This window comes from Lethenteron reissneri, chromosome 69 (genome assembly GCF_015708825.2).
Source record: "Lethenteron reissneri isolate LAM-NWPU_2019-01 chromosome 69, ASM1570882v1, whole genome shotgun sequence".
NCBI classification, from domain to species: Eukaryota; Metazoa; Chordata; class Hyperoartia; order Petromyzontiformes; family Petromyzontidae; genus Lethenteron; species Lethenteron reissneri.
In genome coordinates this window covers 9194562-9213683 of record NC_083847.1, presented here as the reverse complement: position 1 = coordinate 9213683, position 19122 = coordinate 9194562, and the positions used below count along the sequence as shown (strand labels likewise).

At 47.8% G+C, this 19122-nt stretch overlaps 1 protein-coding gene and 1 pseudogene across 1 annotated transcript; one reads left to right on the top strand and one right to left on the bottom strand.

Annotated features, from left to right (window-relative positions):
* Nucleotides 1-2675: 2675 nt before the first annotated feature.
* On the bottom strand, nucleotides 2676-11415 carry LOC133360545 (zona pellucida sperm-binding protein 4-like; annotated as a pseudogene).
* Nucleotides 11416-11629: 214 nt separating this feature from the next.
* On the top strand, nucleotides 11630-18147 carry LOC133360705 (zona pellucida sperm-binding protein 3-like). Its single transcript, XM_061579491.1, has 9 exons — nucleotides 11630-11684; nucleotides 12169-12380; nucleotides 12803-12919; nucleotides 13483-13582; nucleotides 14192-14369; nucleotides 14685-14769; nucleotides 17015-17074; nucleotides 17172-17266; nucleotides 18132-18147. The coding sequence occupies exons 1-9, from the start codon at nucleotides 11630-11632 to the stop codon at nucleotides 18145-18147; spliced, it is 918 nt and encodes a 305-aa protein (XP_061435475.1).
* The last annotated feature ends 975 nt before the right edge of the window (nucleotides 18148-19122 follow it).

The window sequence follows — 19122 nt, the reverse complement described above, 5'->3', positions numbered from 1 at the left end:
CCCCTACTGCAAACACTTGGCAGGACCCTACAAAAACCTTTAGACTCAGTGAGGCTTTCCTGGCTAAACAAGTGTAACATTCCCTTATAATTCCCTGAGATAGCTTTTACAGGTAGGAACAATGTTACAGGTAGGAACAATGTTCCACACTGCCCACCAGAGATTTATTGTCTGTCTGTCTGACTGTCTGTCTGTCTGTCGTGCATAAATAAATATATAATACACACAGCTCTTTGATTGGTGGAGACCTTACAAACAGCTCTTTGATTGGTGGAGACCTACTGCCGGGTACGGAGAGGGGCGGTGCCTATGGGAGGAGGGTCAGGGGAGGGGCCTAGGGGAGGGGCCTAAGGATATGGGGGGTTGGTCAGGGGAGGGGCCTAAGGGAGGGGGGTAATGGGAGGGGCCTAAGCAAGGGGGAAGGACCAATAGTTAAGGGGGCTGGCTACCTGGTTGGCTGCCTGGCTACCTCAAGTCAAGTTATCTTGTATACAGGTAGGAACAACAGGTTCCACACTTGTCCACTAGGGATTATTTGTTTGTCTGTCGTGCACGAATGCGCTGTCCAACCAAGTTCCTACCTGCCCACTCCGAAGGAACGTGTTCCACACTGCCCACCAGGGATTTATTGTCTGTCTGTCTGACTGTCTGTCTGTCGTGCATAAATAAATATATAATACACAGCTCTTTGATTGGTGGAGACCTTACAAACAGCTCTTTGATTGGTGGAGACCTACTGCCGGGTACGGAGAGGGGAGGTGCCTAAGGGAGGAGGGACAGGGGAGGAGCCTAAGGAAGGGGGGAGTCATGAGAGGAGCCTGAGGGGGGGGATCAGAGGAGGGGCCTAAGGGAGGGGGGGTCAGGGGAGGGGCCTAAGGATATGGGGGGTGGTCAGGGGAAGGGCCTAAGGGAAGGGGGGTCAGGGGATGGGCCTGAGGATATGGAGGGGGTGGTCAGGGGAGGGGCCTAAGGGGGGAGGGGCCTAAGTGAGGGGGGGTAAGGGGAGGTGCCTAAGCAAGGGGGAGGGGCCGATAGTTAAGGGGGCTGGCTACCTGGATGTCTGCCTGGCTACCTCAAGTCAAGTTATATTTTATACAGGTAGGAACAACAGGTTCCACACTCCCCACCAGGGATTATTTGTCTGTCTGTCGTGCACGAATACGCTGTCCAACCAAGTTCCTACCTGCCCACTCCGAAGGAACGTGTCAATTAAAACATTTAAATTAAAAATTAACTCACAGCGGCCTAAAGCCTACAGCTAGGCCTAAAGCCTAGAACTAGGCCTCAAACTCTCCCTTCGTATCGTACCCCCACGTATGTGAAAGGGAGTTAATGTTTAACGATGTTACATTCCCTGATGTTTTTAAATAGAAACATTAAATTTAAAGTGTTTAAATAAATAATTAAAACATTTTAATTAAAAATTAACTCACAGCAGCCTAAAGCCTACAGCTAGGCCTAAAGCCTAGAACTAGGCCTCAAACTCTCCCTTCGTATCGTCTGATTAGGTGTAGCAACAACGCCCCCTACTGCAAACACTTGGCAGGACCCTACAAAAACCTTAAGCCAGGAAAGCCACACAGTCTAAACAAGTAATAATACATTATGTTTATATTCTTTGGTTATTCGTTCCTACCAGCCCACCCCGCAGGGACTTGTTCAGGACAAAGTAACTTTATACCATGACATTTCAGGCAATACGTCACGTAGATGTTTCGTGTGTGTTTTTTACTTTAACAGGTAAGACTTAAAAGGAACATCCAAATCGCCCCATGCGTCATCATGTCAGCTATTATGCAGGATTGAGCAAGTCCAGTTGAAATGGTCTTTACAGGTTGTCCGTCCTTCATACAGTTCGAGGAAGTTGAGAAACGCCAAGGTAGGAGGTCAATGATTTCCAGGCTGTGTTTGAGGCAAACTGTCTTCCCAACAGCCGAGTTTTCCAGGCAGATGGTTTAACAGGTCCCAGAGTTCAGGTAGTTGTAGACAGGAGACTCCAGGGCTATCAGCATGTGTGGTGATCATACCCAAGAAATTAAACGTTGAGGAACCGAGTGGAGGCAAAGTTTATCCAGCAGTCACCCCAATGCAGATAGACAGATGCGTCACTGCTTCAAAACCCAGGGATCTGAAGACCACAAAGAATGTCTAGTGAAGCCTCCATTAGCGTTGTGGTTGTCTTTTCCAGGGGAAGAGCACTTTTGGCAATGTAGACAGACCCTTTGTAATGCTACAACCAAGGTCAACCCAACCTTTACTTAAAGCTAGTTAAAGTTGGCAGCATTCCGTTTCTCCCCCCTTGCCCCACACATTCTTGACGTTCCTTTGAAATAGTTTGTTAGTGTGATGGAAAAATGTCTCTGGAACATAATGTCCACATTTGCGTGTTTGGGGAAAAAGGATTCATTAGGTCATAAATTTAAGCAACCTGGATTCAGATTCTTTAAGCATGGCAAGGTGCTCTTGTTTGAAGCCAATGGCCTAAACCTTGGTACACGTTGCTGCTATCGAGGGACTTGCCTTGGGGAATAAACGTGGCCAAATGCAGCACTAATACTGCCTACATAGTGCACACAATCCTCGTAAAAAGGTCAAAACAGCAGTAGCGGATTTCAGAATTTTATTTTTGACAATGGTCAGCAAGACATGCAAGTGCCAGCAATCACAAGTAGTCATCAATAGCCACTCCCGTCAAGCGCCACAGCCCGGCTCCTGCGCCTCCTGACGGCAATGGCAGCAGACAGGAGAGCAATGACGGCTGTGGCAATGACGAGGAGAAAGGACAGAGTCCCAGCCGAGGCCCACGATGAGGAGGGAGCCTCCAGCAACATCAGTGCAGCGTCGTTAACAGGCGCTTCTTCAAAGAGCACGGGGCCCTGCAGCGACACCACGTGCTTTCCTACCACGCTGGAAACGTCAGAGATGGCGTTGCGCTCTGGAACAAGAACAGAAAGCGGTCGATGACCACTGGCCCATACGAAAGGACATCATATGCTGCAGGTCAAGTTCCCCAGAAAATCAAACGAGTAGGTAATTATGGCATGCAACGGGTTGTCAAACCAGTCTGCAAAGGTCACAGGAAATGCACTCTAAATATAAACGATAACATAGCAACATTAAAGCCCCTTCGTCCTTTGACAAATCGTTACTCTGCAAGGCTTTTCTGGGTAAACAAGCACAAGATATTCAATAGGTCGCGGTGGTGCTCACGGTAGCGCCTGGTCTGTCCACACTGCCGATTGCACTCGGTGAGGAAGTTGGGGCTGGAGCTGTCGCACACCACGATAGAGCAGTGCAGGTAAACCTGTGGCAGACAGAATGCATCGCTTCGGTAAGTAAAGTTTCCCCATGTTTTTAGGTAGTTCTTTTGCCCTCCCCAGTTGTACACCGTAAACTTCATCCCTCCATGGTGACCTGGTTTTTAATTGATGGAAAGAATCGGGCACTCACGAGGTCACGGGTGGTGCTGCGGTCAGAGTTCATGAAGGCGAAGGCCTGGAGTGCCAGACGCTTGTAGTGAGAAGGCAGTGGCAGGTCAGCAACACCAGGGAAGAACACACTGCAACAAAGAGACTGCACGGGGCAGCTGCACAGGAAAAAGTGCCGTTTACCCTCAATTCAAAGCAGATTGAATGCACGCATCTTTATTTAAATCTGCACGCAAGGATGAAGGTCAGCTTTAGTCAAGACATGCTCACGACTAGCAAGGCAGCCCAAATGCCAATATGCAGTGCATCTGTGCAATGCAACCATCATTGCATGTAGTCGGGCCTTGTACAATCCACCAGCTCTGGGAGGCAGAGGGTGGCTGTGTTAACATCCAGAACAACCCAAGGAGCGGTAACTATCGACATTTGGGGATGGCACTGCAATCTTGCTTAGACGCCAGTACTTGATAGTCACCATTCCACGAGCCGTTGTCATTACATGGGGACTGTAATTAGCACAACTCTGCTTACGTGGGAGAGAAACGAGACAACCAATGCCTCAAACCAGGTTGCCTCTGCAGGCCCTGCTGTGGCAGTGAGAGAGCACTACACCATCCAGCCTCACCCATCCAGCTCCACTGGTGGGGTCGGTGGCATCTGCCGTGGGCGTGGCCCAGCAGTCCTTCAGGAAGAGCACCAGCGTGGGGTCAGAGCGGTGCAGCAGTGACGCCTGCAGGTAGAGCGGCGTTCCCAGAAGCGTTACCAGCGGGTACTGCCAGGGCTGGTACGGCGTGGTGTAGGAGTTGTCTGTCAGCGTGCAGACATGGTTCACAAGGCATGTGGATTAGTGGTGTAAAGGACCCTGTTTAGAGCACATTGGATAAGGCAAAGCACAAATCCCCAAAACGTGCGCATTACTTTTGAATTGAACTAGTGCACATCTCAACATGTTCCTGGCATAAACCGTGGTTTATATTTCATTTGTATTTTCAGAATAAAATGCTGTGACCCTCACCTACATACGGTGTTATACAACGGCATCTCTAAATGTCTGTAGATGTAGTAAGGGGCACGTTTCCACACGGAGGGATGGGAATCCGGTGCTAACAGTTGGCCAAGTTCTAGTTCTATTTTTAGCCAATTGGTAACCAATGAAGCTATTGATAACAATTCGTTCAAGCAATTGTGACCTGACAAATGAGGCTAAGAAAGCCAGTCCAATTGCCCTGTAAACAGTGCCCTCAAGGAGACCGTTTTGATTGATAGGGGCCATTGTCATCCCGTTCAATGTCGGCCCCACACCAACATGGTTTTAAGCTAATAGCTGCTAGATCAAAACCTCAGCAGAAATTAGCATTTGAAGTTACACGTCGTACCATGGAGAATGTGCAAGTCGTTCTAGTTCCCTTATGGCTAATTATGAACTGTTGGCAGGTTCACAATACTGGCAGCACAGCCTAGCACGTCATCCGTTTGCAGTTCAAGTCCAGCAGCCATGCCGATTAATGTTGCAGATGCATTCAAAAAGCGCATGCAGCCTGCATCAGGAGAAATTAAACCAGGGTTGAGCTGCTAGCTCCGCACAGGATAAAATAAGTACGACTTACAGCTGGCTTCGAGGCAGACCTAATACGGAGAATACCGACTCAAGCCTTCCCTGGGCAGAGCAACATCACAACCCGTGTTCCCCTAAAGTGCCATTTGTCCGTTCAGCTGCACAGGGTGTGGGAGGGCAGTACTCACCAGTGAAGACCTGGAGCAGCAGGGAGAGGGGCCCAGTGGCTGTGGCTGGAGGTGGCGGTGGAAGAGTGCTCACCTGCACTCCAAGCTGCAGGTCTCCACTTCCAAGGAAGCGGCATTGAAGAACCATCCTGGTAAACAAACACCACCCATCAAAAGGTCATGCACAACGCCCTCACGGCAGCAAGAAATTGCAGGAGCCACACAACAAACAGGGTGCTTTGCAGTCGTACCAGTCAAGGAACAAATTTGGTTAATACCGTGTTTACATTAGCCATAAACCATATTCCTCCTACTTCAGGCGATGTTAAAAAGATCCTGGACGAAGAAGTTGCCCTTGTGCGTTGAATGTCCCAATTTGAAAATTAAATCGTTGAATATGGAAGCAGATTGGTCATGGTTCTGCAGGGAAATGCTGAAAATATTTCATGTTTCATTGACAGTGGCCATCGATTGGGGTGGATCTCCTCTGCAATCTCGTGCTGGACCCTCATGAGCACAGCACGTGCAGAGGGGTGGTGGCAGTGCTTACTTGTACGTGGACGACTTGGTGATGGCGACGTTTCCATCGACGCAGAGCTCCCGCTCAGAGACCAACATTAACTCGTACACGAGCTCCTGTCCACTCCACTGGTCACAACAAAAAGTAGTATACACAACGATACTTCCATTGAGTGAGCAAGCAGAAGACTGATAACTGGTACTGTCAAAGAGTCCAAATTGCTCAAAATTAGATATTAGGATCCTCCTAAATTCTGCTTTGGGGCTCGATTCATTAGACACGCAATAAGTGACCACGCTGTTCTTTATCAACTAGTGCATGACTGTACTCAAGTAGATGTACATCGTGAAGGGTCCGATGCAGCACTTCAACAAGGCCAAACAACCACCATCAGGATGGGGGCAGGGCAAAGCAGAGACCAGGAGCCCATTACCTGTACAGAGGCACCACACGCTGCCATGGGTATGTCAAAGACTGCAAGGTCTGCAGACACCAGCACGGGGCTGCACTGCTACTGCCAGTCAGACGCACGGTGCTCAGGTCCAGCGGTGGAGACGTTAGGTTCCGAGACACAGGCACCACAAAGCGCCCATCTGTGGTGCACACTGGGTGGAGCATGGTGGGAGGGTAATGGAGAGTTCGGTGAATCACGAAAGATGCCCCATGTAGCCCGTGGTGATGCAACAAGTTCAGAGAACCAGCACAGCAGGATGCTACTGTGCGAACATTGAACCTCGCAGTAAGAGCCTAGTTTAGGTAGTAAATTATGGAATCTCTGTTTTGAGGCGGCTACGTACCAGCTTCACTGTAGAAGCAGCGGCGTTGAGTGGGGTCGAAGCAGCAGCCACCCTGTGCACAGACGTCTGCGCTCGGGACACTCTGCACAGAGTTGCATGGGAAGTTCCTGCTCTGACCAGAACACGTGGCGATCTCTAAAAAAACAGCATGAGCACAACAGGTCATCGTACAAAACCCCACACGTACTTAAATACAAGTCATCGTTCGAGCCACGTGTCAAGTATGTGAATGAATGTTACTTGGCACATGACAAAAGCACCCGGGCAACACACCCAATCTCAGAAGCGGAGCAGGGTTGAGTGTACAAGCAAAGATGGACAAACAGTGCTCACTGGCTGTAAAAGGCTATGGCAGTGCAGCACAATTTGTTGCATTGCAGGTCAGTGCTACTAAACCGCACCAACCAGCAGTGCATTAGGAAAACGCGTTTATAATGGTGCAATTATTGCAATCAGCCATTGGGGGGGGGGGGGGGGGGGGGGGGGGGGGGGGGGGGGGGGGGGGAAGTGCATCGGAAAAGGAGTCAAGCTGCAAGTTTGTCCAGTAAAAGCCAAGGGCATGAAACGCATTTGCATGAAGTGCAAAAGCACCAGGAGAGATGATGTGGGTCGATACAAAAAAGGCAGCCGTTGACCCAGCAGACCCATTCTAGAGCACCAAGTCCGATTAGCAGAGTCAAATCAATGGTACTCACCTCCAGCCCTCGCAGATCTAAGGTTCTCAGGGCAGTCGATGGTGAAAGCCCAGACGAGCCCATTCAGCCCCTGCCGCATCTCGTGCAGCTCCACCTGGATCTTCCTCCTGCCGTCCTGGTGAAATCAGCAGCCCTCAAAATCGGACTCGGGGGCCAGTGCGCCAGGAAGGCTCAATTACAATCAGATTTCGTGCATTCTAAAGGTTTGGGTGAGGTCAGGTTAATGACAATTAAAACTGTCAATTAGGAACACGCCACCACCTGCCACCCAAATTACGACAGGCAGACCCCGCACGTGGGGGTTGCATTCCTGGGTCCGAAATCACTTTCCCAGGTTAACCCTTGTCATTGTACAAACGGATGCTGCGCTGCGCTCTACGTGTAATACATTTTCCATATTGACCTTGCCACAAAACCTCCATTAATCTCCCCACAAAACAACCGTACTCACAAATTCTCACCCTTCACACGGGCATCACGATCCCTGGGCAGAAAGTCCATTGTGTCAACGACACATTTATTATTGGTTTCCACTTTCATGTCTTGTGCAAGTAACCTCAAGTAGTGCACATCTTTCTGTCACAAAGCTCGTATGTTGGTTAGGTCTGCCAAAAGTTACATTTTCTTGTTGTAGATAATACATGTGCAATATTTTTTTTACAACTACGTTGGTGCCTTACAAGTCAGCTTGGATAGTGACTTTCTGTAGCAATACATAGTGCCGATTATTCTACACCAAGCAAACTGCTCCGATTCCCATCTTTGCATTGAAGAGTACTGCGAAAGCTGCATCCATTGGCAGGCGTGAAATACATAAACTGAAAGCTTGTTATGCAGTGTTTTGTGCGATGGAAACAGTTAACCGTTCACACATTGCCTCTATTAAAAGGCGACTACTTTTGCGACATGCACGTCTAGATGGCAAATCCTTTACCGTTAAGCACAGGAAGAAAGATTATGCTAGACAAAAGACTGAGGAGACGGAGAATAAAGAAACGAGCAATGCAAGGCGAGGCAAGGACATGGGCAAGAAAGGATACTTAGGAATGGCTGGAAGCGTAATATAGCAACATGGCATAGAATGAACAAGAGCACAAATAAAAAGGTAAACTGATAAAAAAACAAGGATGCAAGATCTTGATAACAAGACAGATGGAATGAGCACTGCATCGATTGTACAGGGATACCAGTCGAGAGAGCTGCTGTATAAACTAGAAACAAAGTCGATACCACCAAGGGATGATCGAAATAAATACATTTTGTAGGAATAAATAGAAAAAGCAATAAAAACAACTTCCAGATTGGACGGCATGAGCTAAAAAAAAATATTGGAAGAGACTTAAAAATAAATGTACGAGCCAAGCAAACGTGGAGGGGAAAATTCCAGAGTAGACAAAATTCAATTCGATTCTGGCCAGACAACATCGGTGGCACGTGATGGTCGATCGGTTATGGATTGTGAAACATCAATTTCGCTACTGCCACAGCAGTCCCAGCGGGTACTAGGATCGACGCAAGTCAACGGTCTCCTCGTGTTCACCTCCACGCGCACGTGGCAGGCATCACCAGCAGCGGTGAAGTGGAGCGCAGCACCGTCCCTCGCGATGGAGAAGCCACACTCCCCCTGCACAGACTCCACATCCACGGCCTCATTCCGCACCGCTGGAGACATAAAGAACAAAGTTAGAAAAACCTGCATCTGGATGGATTGCGCACCACAAGTTCATGTGGGTAGCGTGACTGCAAGAGAACAACAAAGTATGGTGTCAGCGTCAACGCGAATAGGAAGTTTCCACAGTACCAGGAATGTCCCCAGGACACAGGATACTCAATACACTGGAGTTACGGTACTCCCAAACCTGCACAACGACCTCGTCTAATAGCTGCGTGGCAGATTTAGCGATATGAGCGTCCAAGTCGACAACGGAGGATTCCGGTGGGAAATGCAGACGATGCAAGTAGAGAACCAGAGTCTGACAGGAGTCACCAGGTTCAGTTTATAACAGAAGGTACCACCTTGCATTAAATGTTCCAATGAAAAAAAGCCTATTGCGTAGGCATTGATAAGGTATTCAACTGTTTTAGTAAACACATGTACCATTGGAACCTTGTTTGCCAGTAGCAAAATGATAATTGGCCCTAAGGAAAGTCGTCTCGGGTGTGGACCAATCCATTTCAAGGACAGTGCATACATTATCCGAGTTATGTTTTTGTTTGCATTCCGACTGCAGGTTTAGTGGTCAATGCAAACATGACTCTTTGTAAAAAAGTGTCAGTTTTGTTGCCAGATAAAAGGGTAAAAAACGAATTGTCAAAAACACACGCATTTATCCTATGGAAAAATAAGGGTTGATTGTCGTCTGCTGTATTAGACTAGTTGAAATGAACCCAAGATTCTTAAATTTCCCATCGTTCATAATAATTACATTTCCCATCGTTCATAATAATTACATTTCACAATGGAGAGTGAACAAAAAAACCTAAAAAGCGACACCGAATAGGAAAAACTGCAAAGGTCAGAACGCATCGAAAACGAAGCAGTTGGGACCAAAACAAGTGGCCAGAGAATATCAGCCCTGAATCAAGTTGCTAGGATCCTTGAGAAGCTTGATATATTCAATCATGCAACGGATCAAGATGATTAATTATGTCATCACGATTGAAGTGAAAGCTGGTGGACTCACTCCGTACAAAGACACGGTAATCACTGTCAGAGGAGCTGCGCCATCCCACAGAGAAACCCAGAGTGGAGGAGAGGCATTGCTTCAGCAGACCTGGGGGAGGCAGTTCAGAAGTTGAGACGTCAACATCAACTACACCTTAGGGAGCAATTAAAAACACAGCCCGTGCCGGTTGCTGGGTGGGCGCACATCAGTCCCTTACCTTTTCTGTGCACACAAGTCTGTTAGGTGTTGCAGCGTTCTAATTTGGCGCAAATTAAAAAAAGAGGCACGTGCACGACTCGACAGTATGAACCTCATACCAGGGATCGTCAACCTGCAGCTTCGAAGCCACAGGTTGAAACATGGCTCTTGATATTTTGGTTGTAGACCCCTGCATTAGACTCTTGAAATTGTAGTGGAAAGTTGCCAAGGTAGAGCCTGATAAATGCAAATTATCAACGCGAGTGTACAAGTTCGTTGTTACTGCAATGGAAAGGAACAAGGCCATGATGATTTTGCCACGCGAGTGTTACGTGTAGTCGTGTGCTGTCCAAGTTGTACAACTCACTATTTACAGTTTCAAGAGCCGTACCAATCCGTCAAAAGCCATATTTTTCAAAAGGGTTATTATTGTAAAAAGAAACGTGCAAGGGAGTTAATGTCCCTCCCTGAACGCCCCCTTTTCCATGCGCTGGAGGATTATTAATTATCCCCATGCCGGCCCCGTACCCAGCAGCGATCACGTCGCGTCACGTGACTGCTGCAGCGCACAATACAGGCACCCCCACCTCGTCCAGGCAGCGCTCTTGTGGGCAACTCATTTCGCCGGTAACGGTTTTCCAGTTCACCGAGACGCCGCCCTTCTAGTCTTGCGCACGGCGGTGTCTGTACACACGAGGTGGTATTGAGCGAATGCGCGATGTGGTTTTGTGGCGGCAGCAGCGCCCCCTACCGCTCGGCTCCCCCAGCGTCCGCGGTCCCAGCGACTGGCGAAGCCTCGCGAGGACGGAGCCCAGGCAGAGGAAGCTGTTGGGAGCACGAGACACGTGATCGCCAAGACCAGAGGACGCAGGGAAAGAGGAGAGGCAAACACACCCCCCACCCCCCCAAAAAAAAAATATTAAGTGGCCAGTAGCGATTTTAGAGAGCACCTATTCAAGGCCAGCACGGTGCACGATGGAGTTGGTGTGAACAGCGCCACGCAATGCCACCTTTGGAACCCTTACCACCCACAAATGGTGTAAGCGAGACATTTCAGGACCGCATTTCCACATTTTTATCTCAATGCATGGCAGTTACCCAGAGCGATATGGATACGCTCGCTCTTACAAACGTACACATGACTTCATTATCCAGAGATGTTGAGTAACATCCCTGAACACCCCTCAGCACGCTCCTCCGCCTCCTCACCTGGTCAGGAGCAGTAGAAAAACTCGCAGGGTCGCCATCGTAAAACAAATCGGCTGCGTCGCCTCCTTTAGGCAACGGCTCCCTTTTATATGGAGAGCCCTCAGCGATCCCGATCCAGATTGGATCAGATCCACCCACGCATTGTCTCATCAGCGAGATTGTATCAGAGCAGATCCACTCACTGATTGTCTCATCAGTAGAGGTTTGCTTGAGCTCGGCATACGTGCATGGATTGGAGCAGCACCGCAATCACGCGGCACGTACGCAGGAGGAGTTCATTGGCTCATTACTGAAACTGAATGAGGCCGGGCGCAGATAAAAGCCCCGAGTCGGGACAGTAGCTGCGTTGGCTCTGCTGGTGCCGTGCTAAGTCTCGGTTTTTGTTGTCCTTGCGATGGAGACCACGAGGGCTTTGTTTGCGGTCTTGGGGTTGTTATGTCTTGCCTCTGGTGAGTGCAGTTTGGTCGAAAGATGCCTTTATAAACTTGTAGTTTTGTTGTTCAATGCAACTACCGTGTTGACTGATGTGAACGCCATAATATACCCGCACTAACCATGGGTTTGGTAGTGTGGCGTGGTGGTTAATTAACTGTTCTATATACCTGAACACTAATTTGCGTCCCGGTAATGTTAACATCGGCGACAAGTGTGTAGACCTGGGCTTTGCCTAAAACCGGCCCGTTCTGATCTGTATGGTCAAACTGACGACCGCAATGTGCGAGACTTGATCCAGTAGTGGATTGCCAAAACTTATTCTTAACCTGTCGTAACGCGTGTATACATTTATTGAGGTGCTACTGGGGTTATTCGAACCCTAGTATTAGTAGCTCCGTGTGCATGATTGTGACTCGCGTATCACAGACTTTTTATGGCTTCACTGACCACCTGTGTCACTTTGGGTAACTCGCGTTTCGTCCCGTGCGGCACCGCCAGCTGCAGTGGCCACATCCGCCACGGTGAGTGTGGTGTGTGACGAGGCGACGCTCACGCTGACCGTGAGCAGGGACCTGTTCGGCACGGGTCACCTGGCCCAGGCGAGTGATCTGTCCCTGGGAGTGCCAACCTGCCCCGTCACTAGGAGCGACGCCCTTGCTGGGACGGTGACGTTCCTCTACGCACTAGAAAGCTGTGGCAGCAGCCTCCAGGTAACTGGCTACTAATGCTGCTGTAACATAATCTGCGCAATCCAACTGCTTTATTTTTTCGCCGAGTTTAGATGCTGAACTAAAATTCAGCATTCGAGCCAAACTTCTTCATTAACAGCGGGGTGTATCACTTTGAAGTCTCCTTAGTATTTGTAGATCGGTTATTGCATTATTATGCTGAGGTTTGTTCTGGATGACCAGTCGTGCATTAGAGCGTTTTTATTCTTCCATAATAGATCGGGAATCTGCATCTGCCATGGTTTGTGTGGGTGTGGTTTTTATGGTGGACATGAGCTAGGTGAATGATTTAAACCATGGAACTGCTGCATTGGGTCTTCCACCAAGGTGTTTGAGCATGTTTTTTTACCTCTACTAGTATTGCAATAGGTAAAAAAAACCCCCACGTCTTCCCCTCTCCTTAGATGAGTGCAGAGCTGCTGTCTTACGAGAACTACCTCTACTACCGCCCCATGTCCAACACGGGCATTATCCGCACAAACTACGTCGCCGTGCCGGTCGTTTGCCGCTATCCCAGGCGAGTTCACCAGCAGTCTCTTGTTGACATTTTCTTAATTTTGAAGTCCAGCTAAACTGCTTGCAATTCTACCATTGTCTTTACAAACTACGTTGCCGTTTCGTGTGCTTTAGCTTTGCGAGGCCTGAATTGCAATAAAGCCAAAATAACAGCGAGTTAATCCACCGATGAAAGGTCTCCCTGTGCTGTCTGTCGTGGGGGTTTTTGGTGCCAACTTTACGGATGGGTTCACATCAAGCTCCTGTATGGCGTGGCCTGCCTCAAACATCCTGCGTTGCAAGTGTCCACGCCTGAAGTGGTGCATGCCGTGCATACTGTGGACCCCGGTCCCCTTAATTATACTCCATTGCATAGCATTCATTGCACCAAGTCTCTTATTTGGTCCTCGTCGGATATAAGTCTTGCACGTTGCGATGTTAAATATACTCTGAAAATATGGTTATGTATATCTTCGCTTGTCTACTCGTTGTAAGATGATGTTAACAGCATTGCAATTAGTGCTGTTGAGCATCGCCCACCTCTGCTCGTTTGTCGAGAATGTGTGCCTGATCTCCTCACTGCAGGAAGGGGAACGTGTCCAGCAATGCCATCAAACCCACATGGATTCCCTTCAGCAGCGCCAAGGTTATGCAACAGCAGCTGAGCTTCACGCTGAGGCTCATGACCGGTCAGTGGTGATGTGAGGACGTTGATCGCCTATTATGCACATGGCTACTACCAGGATGGCAGTTTAGACTATAAACCCTTCAATATGTTTGCTTGGTATTGAAACATAGGCCAGATATATGCCCGAGGTGCCTAAACTATATCCGAGTTTTAAGACTAGGTTTTCCACTGTTTGGCAACGGGTGTTAAGATGTTAAAACACCAAACTGAAACCTTTTTTTACAAGGAATCATGTCTGCATTAACCACAATCCTTGGTCAGAATGCAAACAAAGACTCTGATAATATATGCATTGTCTTTGAAACTGGTCCACACCAGACGGCTTTCTTTCGAGTTTTTTTTTGCATTCCGACCACAAATATTGTGCTTAATGCACAAGATTCCTTGCAAAAGGTTTCTGTTTGGTGTTTTAACATCTTAACGCCTGTTGCCAGAAAAAAGATAAACCAATTCCCATATTTTGGTACTGGCGAAGGAGGTCCCATGATTTATCTGGGATTCTTCCACAAGCAGTGGTGAGCATAGCCAGGAAAGTGCTTGCTTTTAGTCTGCACTCGGCCTTGGCAATTGTGTTTTTTGAAGTTGTCTAATTGGTTTCTGTTTTATGAAGACGACTGGAGTGTGGCGCGACCTTCCACTGTATACCAGCTGGGCCAGACTCTGCATGTCGAGGCGAGCGTGCAGACACTGAACCACGTTCCACTCCGGATCTTCGTGGTCAGCTGCTTTGCAACCCCGGTCCTGGACAGGAACTCTCCACTCAGCTACCAAATAATTTCTAACTCTGGGTGAGATTTCCCTCTCCTAATCCCACCTGATGAATGTGTATGCTCCTTGTGAAGGTGGCATTCCACTGCTTGCGTATATAACATCCTGACGTTGAAATGCCGCTGAATCTTGCTCTGTGTATAGTTAATGCTTTTTATCACGTGGTGTCTGTCGGTACACTACTGATGAGAGATGTGGTCAATGTGCGTTATTGGTGACTGCTTTGGTTTGCGGGTGGGAGGAGCCCCTTAAGAGGTGGGCTCGGTGCAGTATTATACTTCTGCTGGCCTGCCCTATTTAAAGCCACGTGTCATACGTCTACGGTGTCTGTGCAGGTGTCTCACCTGCACAGACCTTACTTCTGGCTTGCTGCTCCGGCAAAGTGACAACGTCCTTCGCTTCTTCATAGATTTGTTGTATGTGTTGGGATTATGAAATTTTGATAAAAATAATAAAAATTAATAATTTTCCGAAAAATGCACAAATCGCATTAATTATGTTAATGTGTGTATTAACATGCATAAATTATGATAATGCACGTAATTATATGCATAAATTATGATAATCGCAGTAATTTATGCGGATGCTTGCGATTATGTTAATGTGAGCAGTTGTGATAATTAAGCTCAGCTTCGTTTATCCAGTGTTATATCAATCAGGATAACACGATTATCATCGATTAAACGTTTACCGATTATCCTAGTGTGTTATGATATTTTAGGTCTCCATTTTCACATCTCATCGCAGGTAACAGCTCTTATGAATAAGATAGTTTTGCATGGACTTGGAAAGAAGCACTCGAACAGTTGGTGTTAAGCAATTTTATTCTAACAAGCATGTGACATTCTATCATGCAAAAGCAGGTATACGTCAATAATTCATGGACAAGATTATGCAGTAACGAAAATGAATGACTAAAACATTTCTTATTCATGTAACTCGACGGCAGCAACTGCTTTGCACGATCAGTTGATATTGAACGCACCACCTCGAAATGGCAACCCTTTTTGAAACACAAAGATAACTTTTTGAAAGTCTTATTCGTGTGCGTTGGTGTGGGAGGATACAAACAGCGGCTAGTTTTCTCTGGGTGGGGCGTGGCCGCATCGAGTCGTGCTGCTCCCTCGCTCGGCGTGTCGCTCGGCTTGTGCGCTCTCTCTCTCTACTGCTAGATGACGAGTTGGCACGATGCTGTCCTTGAAGATGCTCGGTCGCTCGTGGCGCTGGGTGGCGCTCGCGCTCTCTTGGTGGCAGCCCCAGGCTTCTCCACTGCTCGATTGATTGTTGAGTCGGCACGATGCTCGCCGTCGCTCTGGACGTCTTGTGTGTTCACGCTGGTCGTTGGTCGGTGTGCCCTCAGGCACACGGCGCATTCGATGGCGCTGTCCTCTCCCTCACAGCCGTTTGACCAGGCTTTCTCCACTGCTTCGCGCGCTCTGCTTTGCTCGTTTGGTCGACGCTTGGCGATCTCCGCCCTTTTACAGGTTGATTGCTTGTCGTCACTCGTCACTCTCTCTGCTCCGTGCTTCCCTTGTTCGTGCAGCTGCCAGCTTCACTCGCACTTAACTTCGTTCTGCGAGAAGCGACACCTGCTATCGGCATCGGTATTTCGTTTCCTCACGACGCTCCGCCAGCCGGAGCATGGCTGAAACCCAGCCCCGACCCAGGTTGAACTCAGACTTCTGCGACTCGAACGACCCCTCGTTCCATCTCTCCTCGAGGCACGATTTGCCCCAGCTCTCTTGCGAGCCCTGTCGCAACGCTGCGTCGCAAGCCGAGTTGCGAGACTGAGCACGGCTTGACCCAGACTGCTCTCAGGCTGCCACTTTAACGATGTCTCGTCGTCCCATCTCTTCTCGAGGCACGACTGCCACAGCTCCCTTGCGTGCCCCGTCGCAACGCTGAGCTCGACTCGGACTGACTGTGTGTGCTGTGCCTAACTCAAAACGTGACTCCCCTCTCCTCTCTCCGCGTCTCTTGCGAGAGAAAACAAACAAAACAGATGTCTTTGGAATGTCAGGCACCGATTCCCCCCTGTGACCTTTTTGCTCCCTCCTTGCTTGCCCTGCGTGGGTCATTCTGAGGTCAGACACCGCTGGAAGACAAAGGTGGTCGAGGAGATGTATGCGATACATTTGTGGTCCTGTGTGTTACATTTATTCTTGAGTTATATTTTAATGTCCTGAGGTTAAGTGCAACTAAGTTTCCACTTATGCTTCCTTAACTGTTGGAATTCGTAATTATTATTTTTTTGGTCAGGTAGATAGAAACATACAATACAAAAATAATATATACGGTGAATACGAGGAATACAAGGGAATTACTAATAAAAAAGCCCCTATTGTTTGTTGGTTCATTCTTTCTGTTAAGTTTCTACTTTTCGGTTAGGAAAACGTTAAGAAAACGCGAGTGGCAACCGTTATTTACTCTGCACCTTTATCTGTACCTCTCCAGATGTCTTGGGAGGTTAGTACGTACATCTTTTTGTCCATCTGGATGTCTATGACCTCTTTGTGACCGACTTCTTACCAGTTTAATGGCCGTTTCACAGATTCCTGGTGTGCTTGTAGTGGGTTGTTTTCATTATTTAATTTACAAAAAAGTGTATATATATATATATATAAAAATAAATTCCTTAATTATTCTTAATATTAACGGAAAACAGGGCATAGATACAACAGATTCCTTCCGCTTCCTTACGACGTTGACCAACAATGGCGATCAGGTGATCTACTGTCATGCAGGCCTCGCCAGAAACCATCTTTAGCCACTTGGTAGGCAGTGTGGTTGAGTAAGAACCCATCTTCCTCTTCTCGGTCCAGGTTTTCGTCTTCTGCCAGCTGAAGGTTGCAGATGTTGCTACATCTCCAACGGCTGTCAATAAAGCTTGCACCTACAGCCCCTCGGCTGCATACAGGTTGGTCTGCTTCCTTGCATTGCCCAGCAATTTGTTTTTTCAGTGTCTTCCATCCAATAGCTCAATCCATGCCTTGCATGCATGTGTGCTTGACCAAGATCCCCCGAGACCTGACTTCGGTTTCTCGCTGCAACTGGTATTACAACATTTCCTGTGTAGTTCCACGTGACTACTCTTGTTCAGATGTATTCAGGTGGTTATTGGTCATAGCCTGCACTTGTCTTGAGTGTAGCAGACAGCATACGACGTCCGTAATTCTTTACGGACGTCGTGTTCTGCAGATGTAGATGCCACTGATTCGTCATGTTCTGTAGATGTCACTGGTTGTTTAAGTTATGCAGATGTAGAGTTCAAGTCTCACTCGTGGCTAAATTCAGGAGCATCAACTGAGCCGCGCCTTCGTAGATTTTTCTCAAGCTGTTCACCAGGGCTGGTGTGTGTAACACAACATTGGAAGTGGTGCTGGTCACATACTTCCCCTTGATACTACAAATACTTTCAGTACGTTTTCTATAAGGCTCTGACTCGGCAAGGTATTGTGGACTTTGTCGTAGCGGCACACGCACACCCATCTAGTTTGTGTGTCGTCATGTTTTGTGGAATTGCCCTGCCGATTCTGCTGCTGCTTCTCCTGCTGCTGCTGGTTTTTTAGGAGATTTTCCGCCGCAAGGTGCGCTTTGATGTGCTCCTTACACTGTATTCTATCTTTTTTTCTTTTCCCTAGTAATGATGCTGATGGGGGCACCCGGATTCCGAATGCTTTCAAATCGATACGTTTTTTTCTCTTTATTTTTTTTAGGTTCCCCCCTTTGTTTGCAGTAGTCGCAGCATGCGCTGCTGCACGTGCTATTGTATCCTGCGGCAGAACACAACAGCAATAATCAGAATGATCAAAGATCCATTCAGTCTTTTGGGTCCAGGCCAAGTCATCAGGTGGGACCGTCACAGCCAGATTTGCTCATCAAGTGAGGGAGGGATTCAAGGTGTAAGCTCTTAAGTACCAGTTAAGCCCCTCCCCCCTCCCCCTTATCAGAATGTGGTAGCCAATGAATGGAACGTATCGGGAGGGGGGGCGGGGCTAACAGAGGGACGGGGTACTCGTTGTCGTGGTCAACGACGTGTTTGTGCGCAAGTCACTGTGGATGTACATAATGGAAAAGGAACGGCTGCTTGCGTTGTAGCCGAAACGTCGTGAAAATAATTAAATATTTTATTTTTATTATTTTATTATTTCCCTTCTAAGTGACTTTACCAAAAGAACCAAGAAGATGAATCCCTGCAGTCACGAAAGCTTTAACTCGAAATGTAATAGTTTTATCCTGATTGATACAACTCTGGATAACGAAGCTAAGCCTAATTATCATAACTGAACAGATTAACATAATCGCAAGCATTCGCATGAATTAATATGATTATCTCCGTGATTATTAAAATGTATGCATTAGCATAATTTCCGCGAATGACGCTTTTTTATTTTATTAATTATTATTATTTTTATCAATTTCATAACCCGACATACACAACAGGGTCTCCGCCGATGTCAAGTGAACGTGTCCGCAATAAAGTTCTATCTCAAGACAAGTGTGGTGCCAAGTCGTCATTACAACTGGCATTACCTCTTCTGTGACCTCCACAGTCTCCCTGCGCACACACACAGGACACAAAAGACAAATTATTCCCACCGAAAACGAACATCCGTGGAGGGATGCAGGCAAAGCCGATGAGTCCGATGCCTTCTATGACCTCCTGTCACAGGTGCTGGCTAAAGTGGCCACTCGGGACAGAGTCGTCTTGTTGGGTGACTTCAATGCCCGAGTTGGTCATGATGCTGGCACCTGGTCTGGAGTGATTGTGTA

Excerpts from the sequence above, each read along its gene's own strand:
- LOC133360705 (XM_061579491.1), top strand. The coding sequence starts at position 11,630 with ATGGAGACCACGAGGGCTTTGTTTGCGGTCTTGGGGTTGTTATGTCTT. Across the intron at positions 11,685-12,168 it reads GTTGTTATGTCTTGCCTCTG|CTGCAGTGGCCACATCCGCC; the intron begins GTGAGTGCAGTT and ends CGGCACCGCCAG. Across the intron at positions 14,370-14,684 it reads CAAATAATTTCTAACTCTGG|GTGTCTCACCTGCACAGACC; the intron begins GTGAGATTTCCC and ends GTGTCTGTGCAG.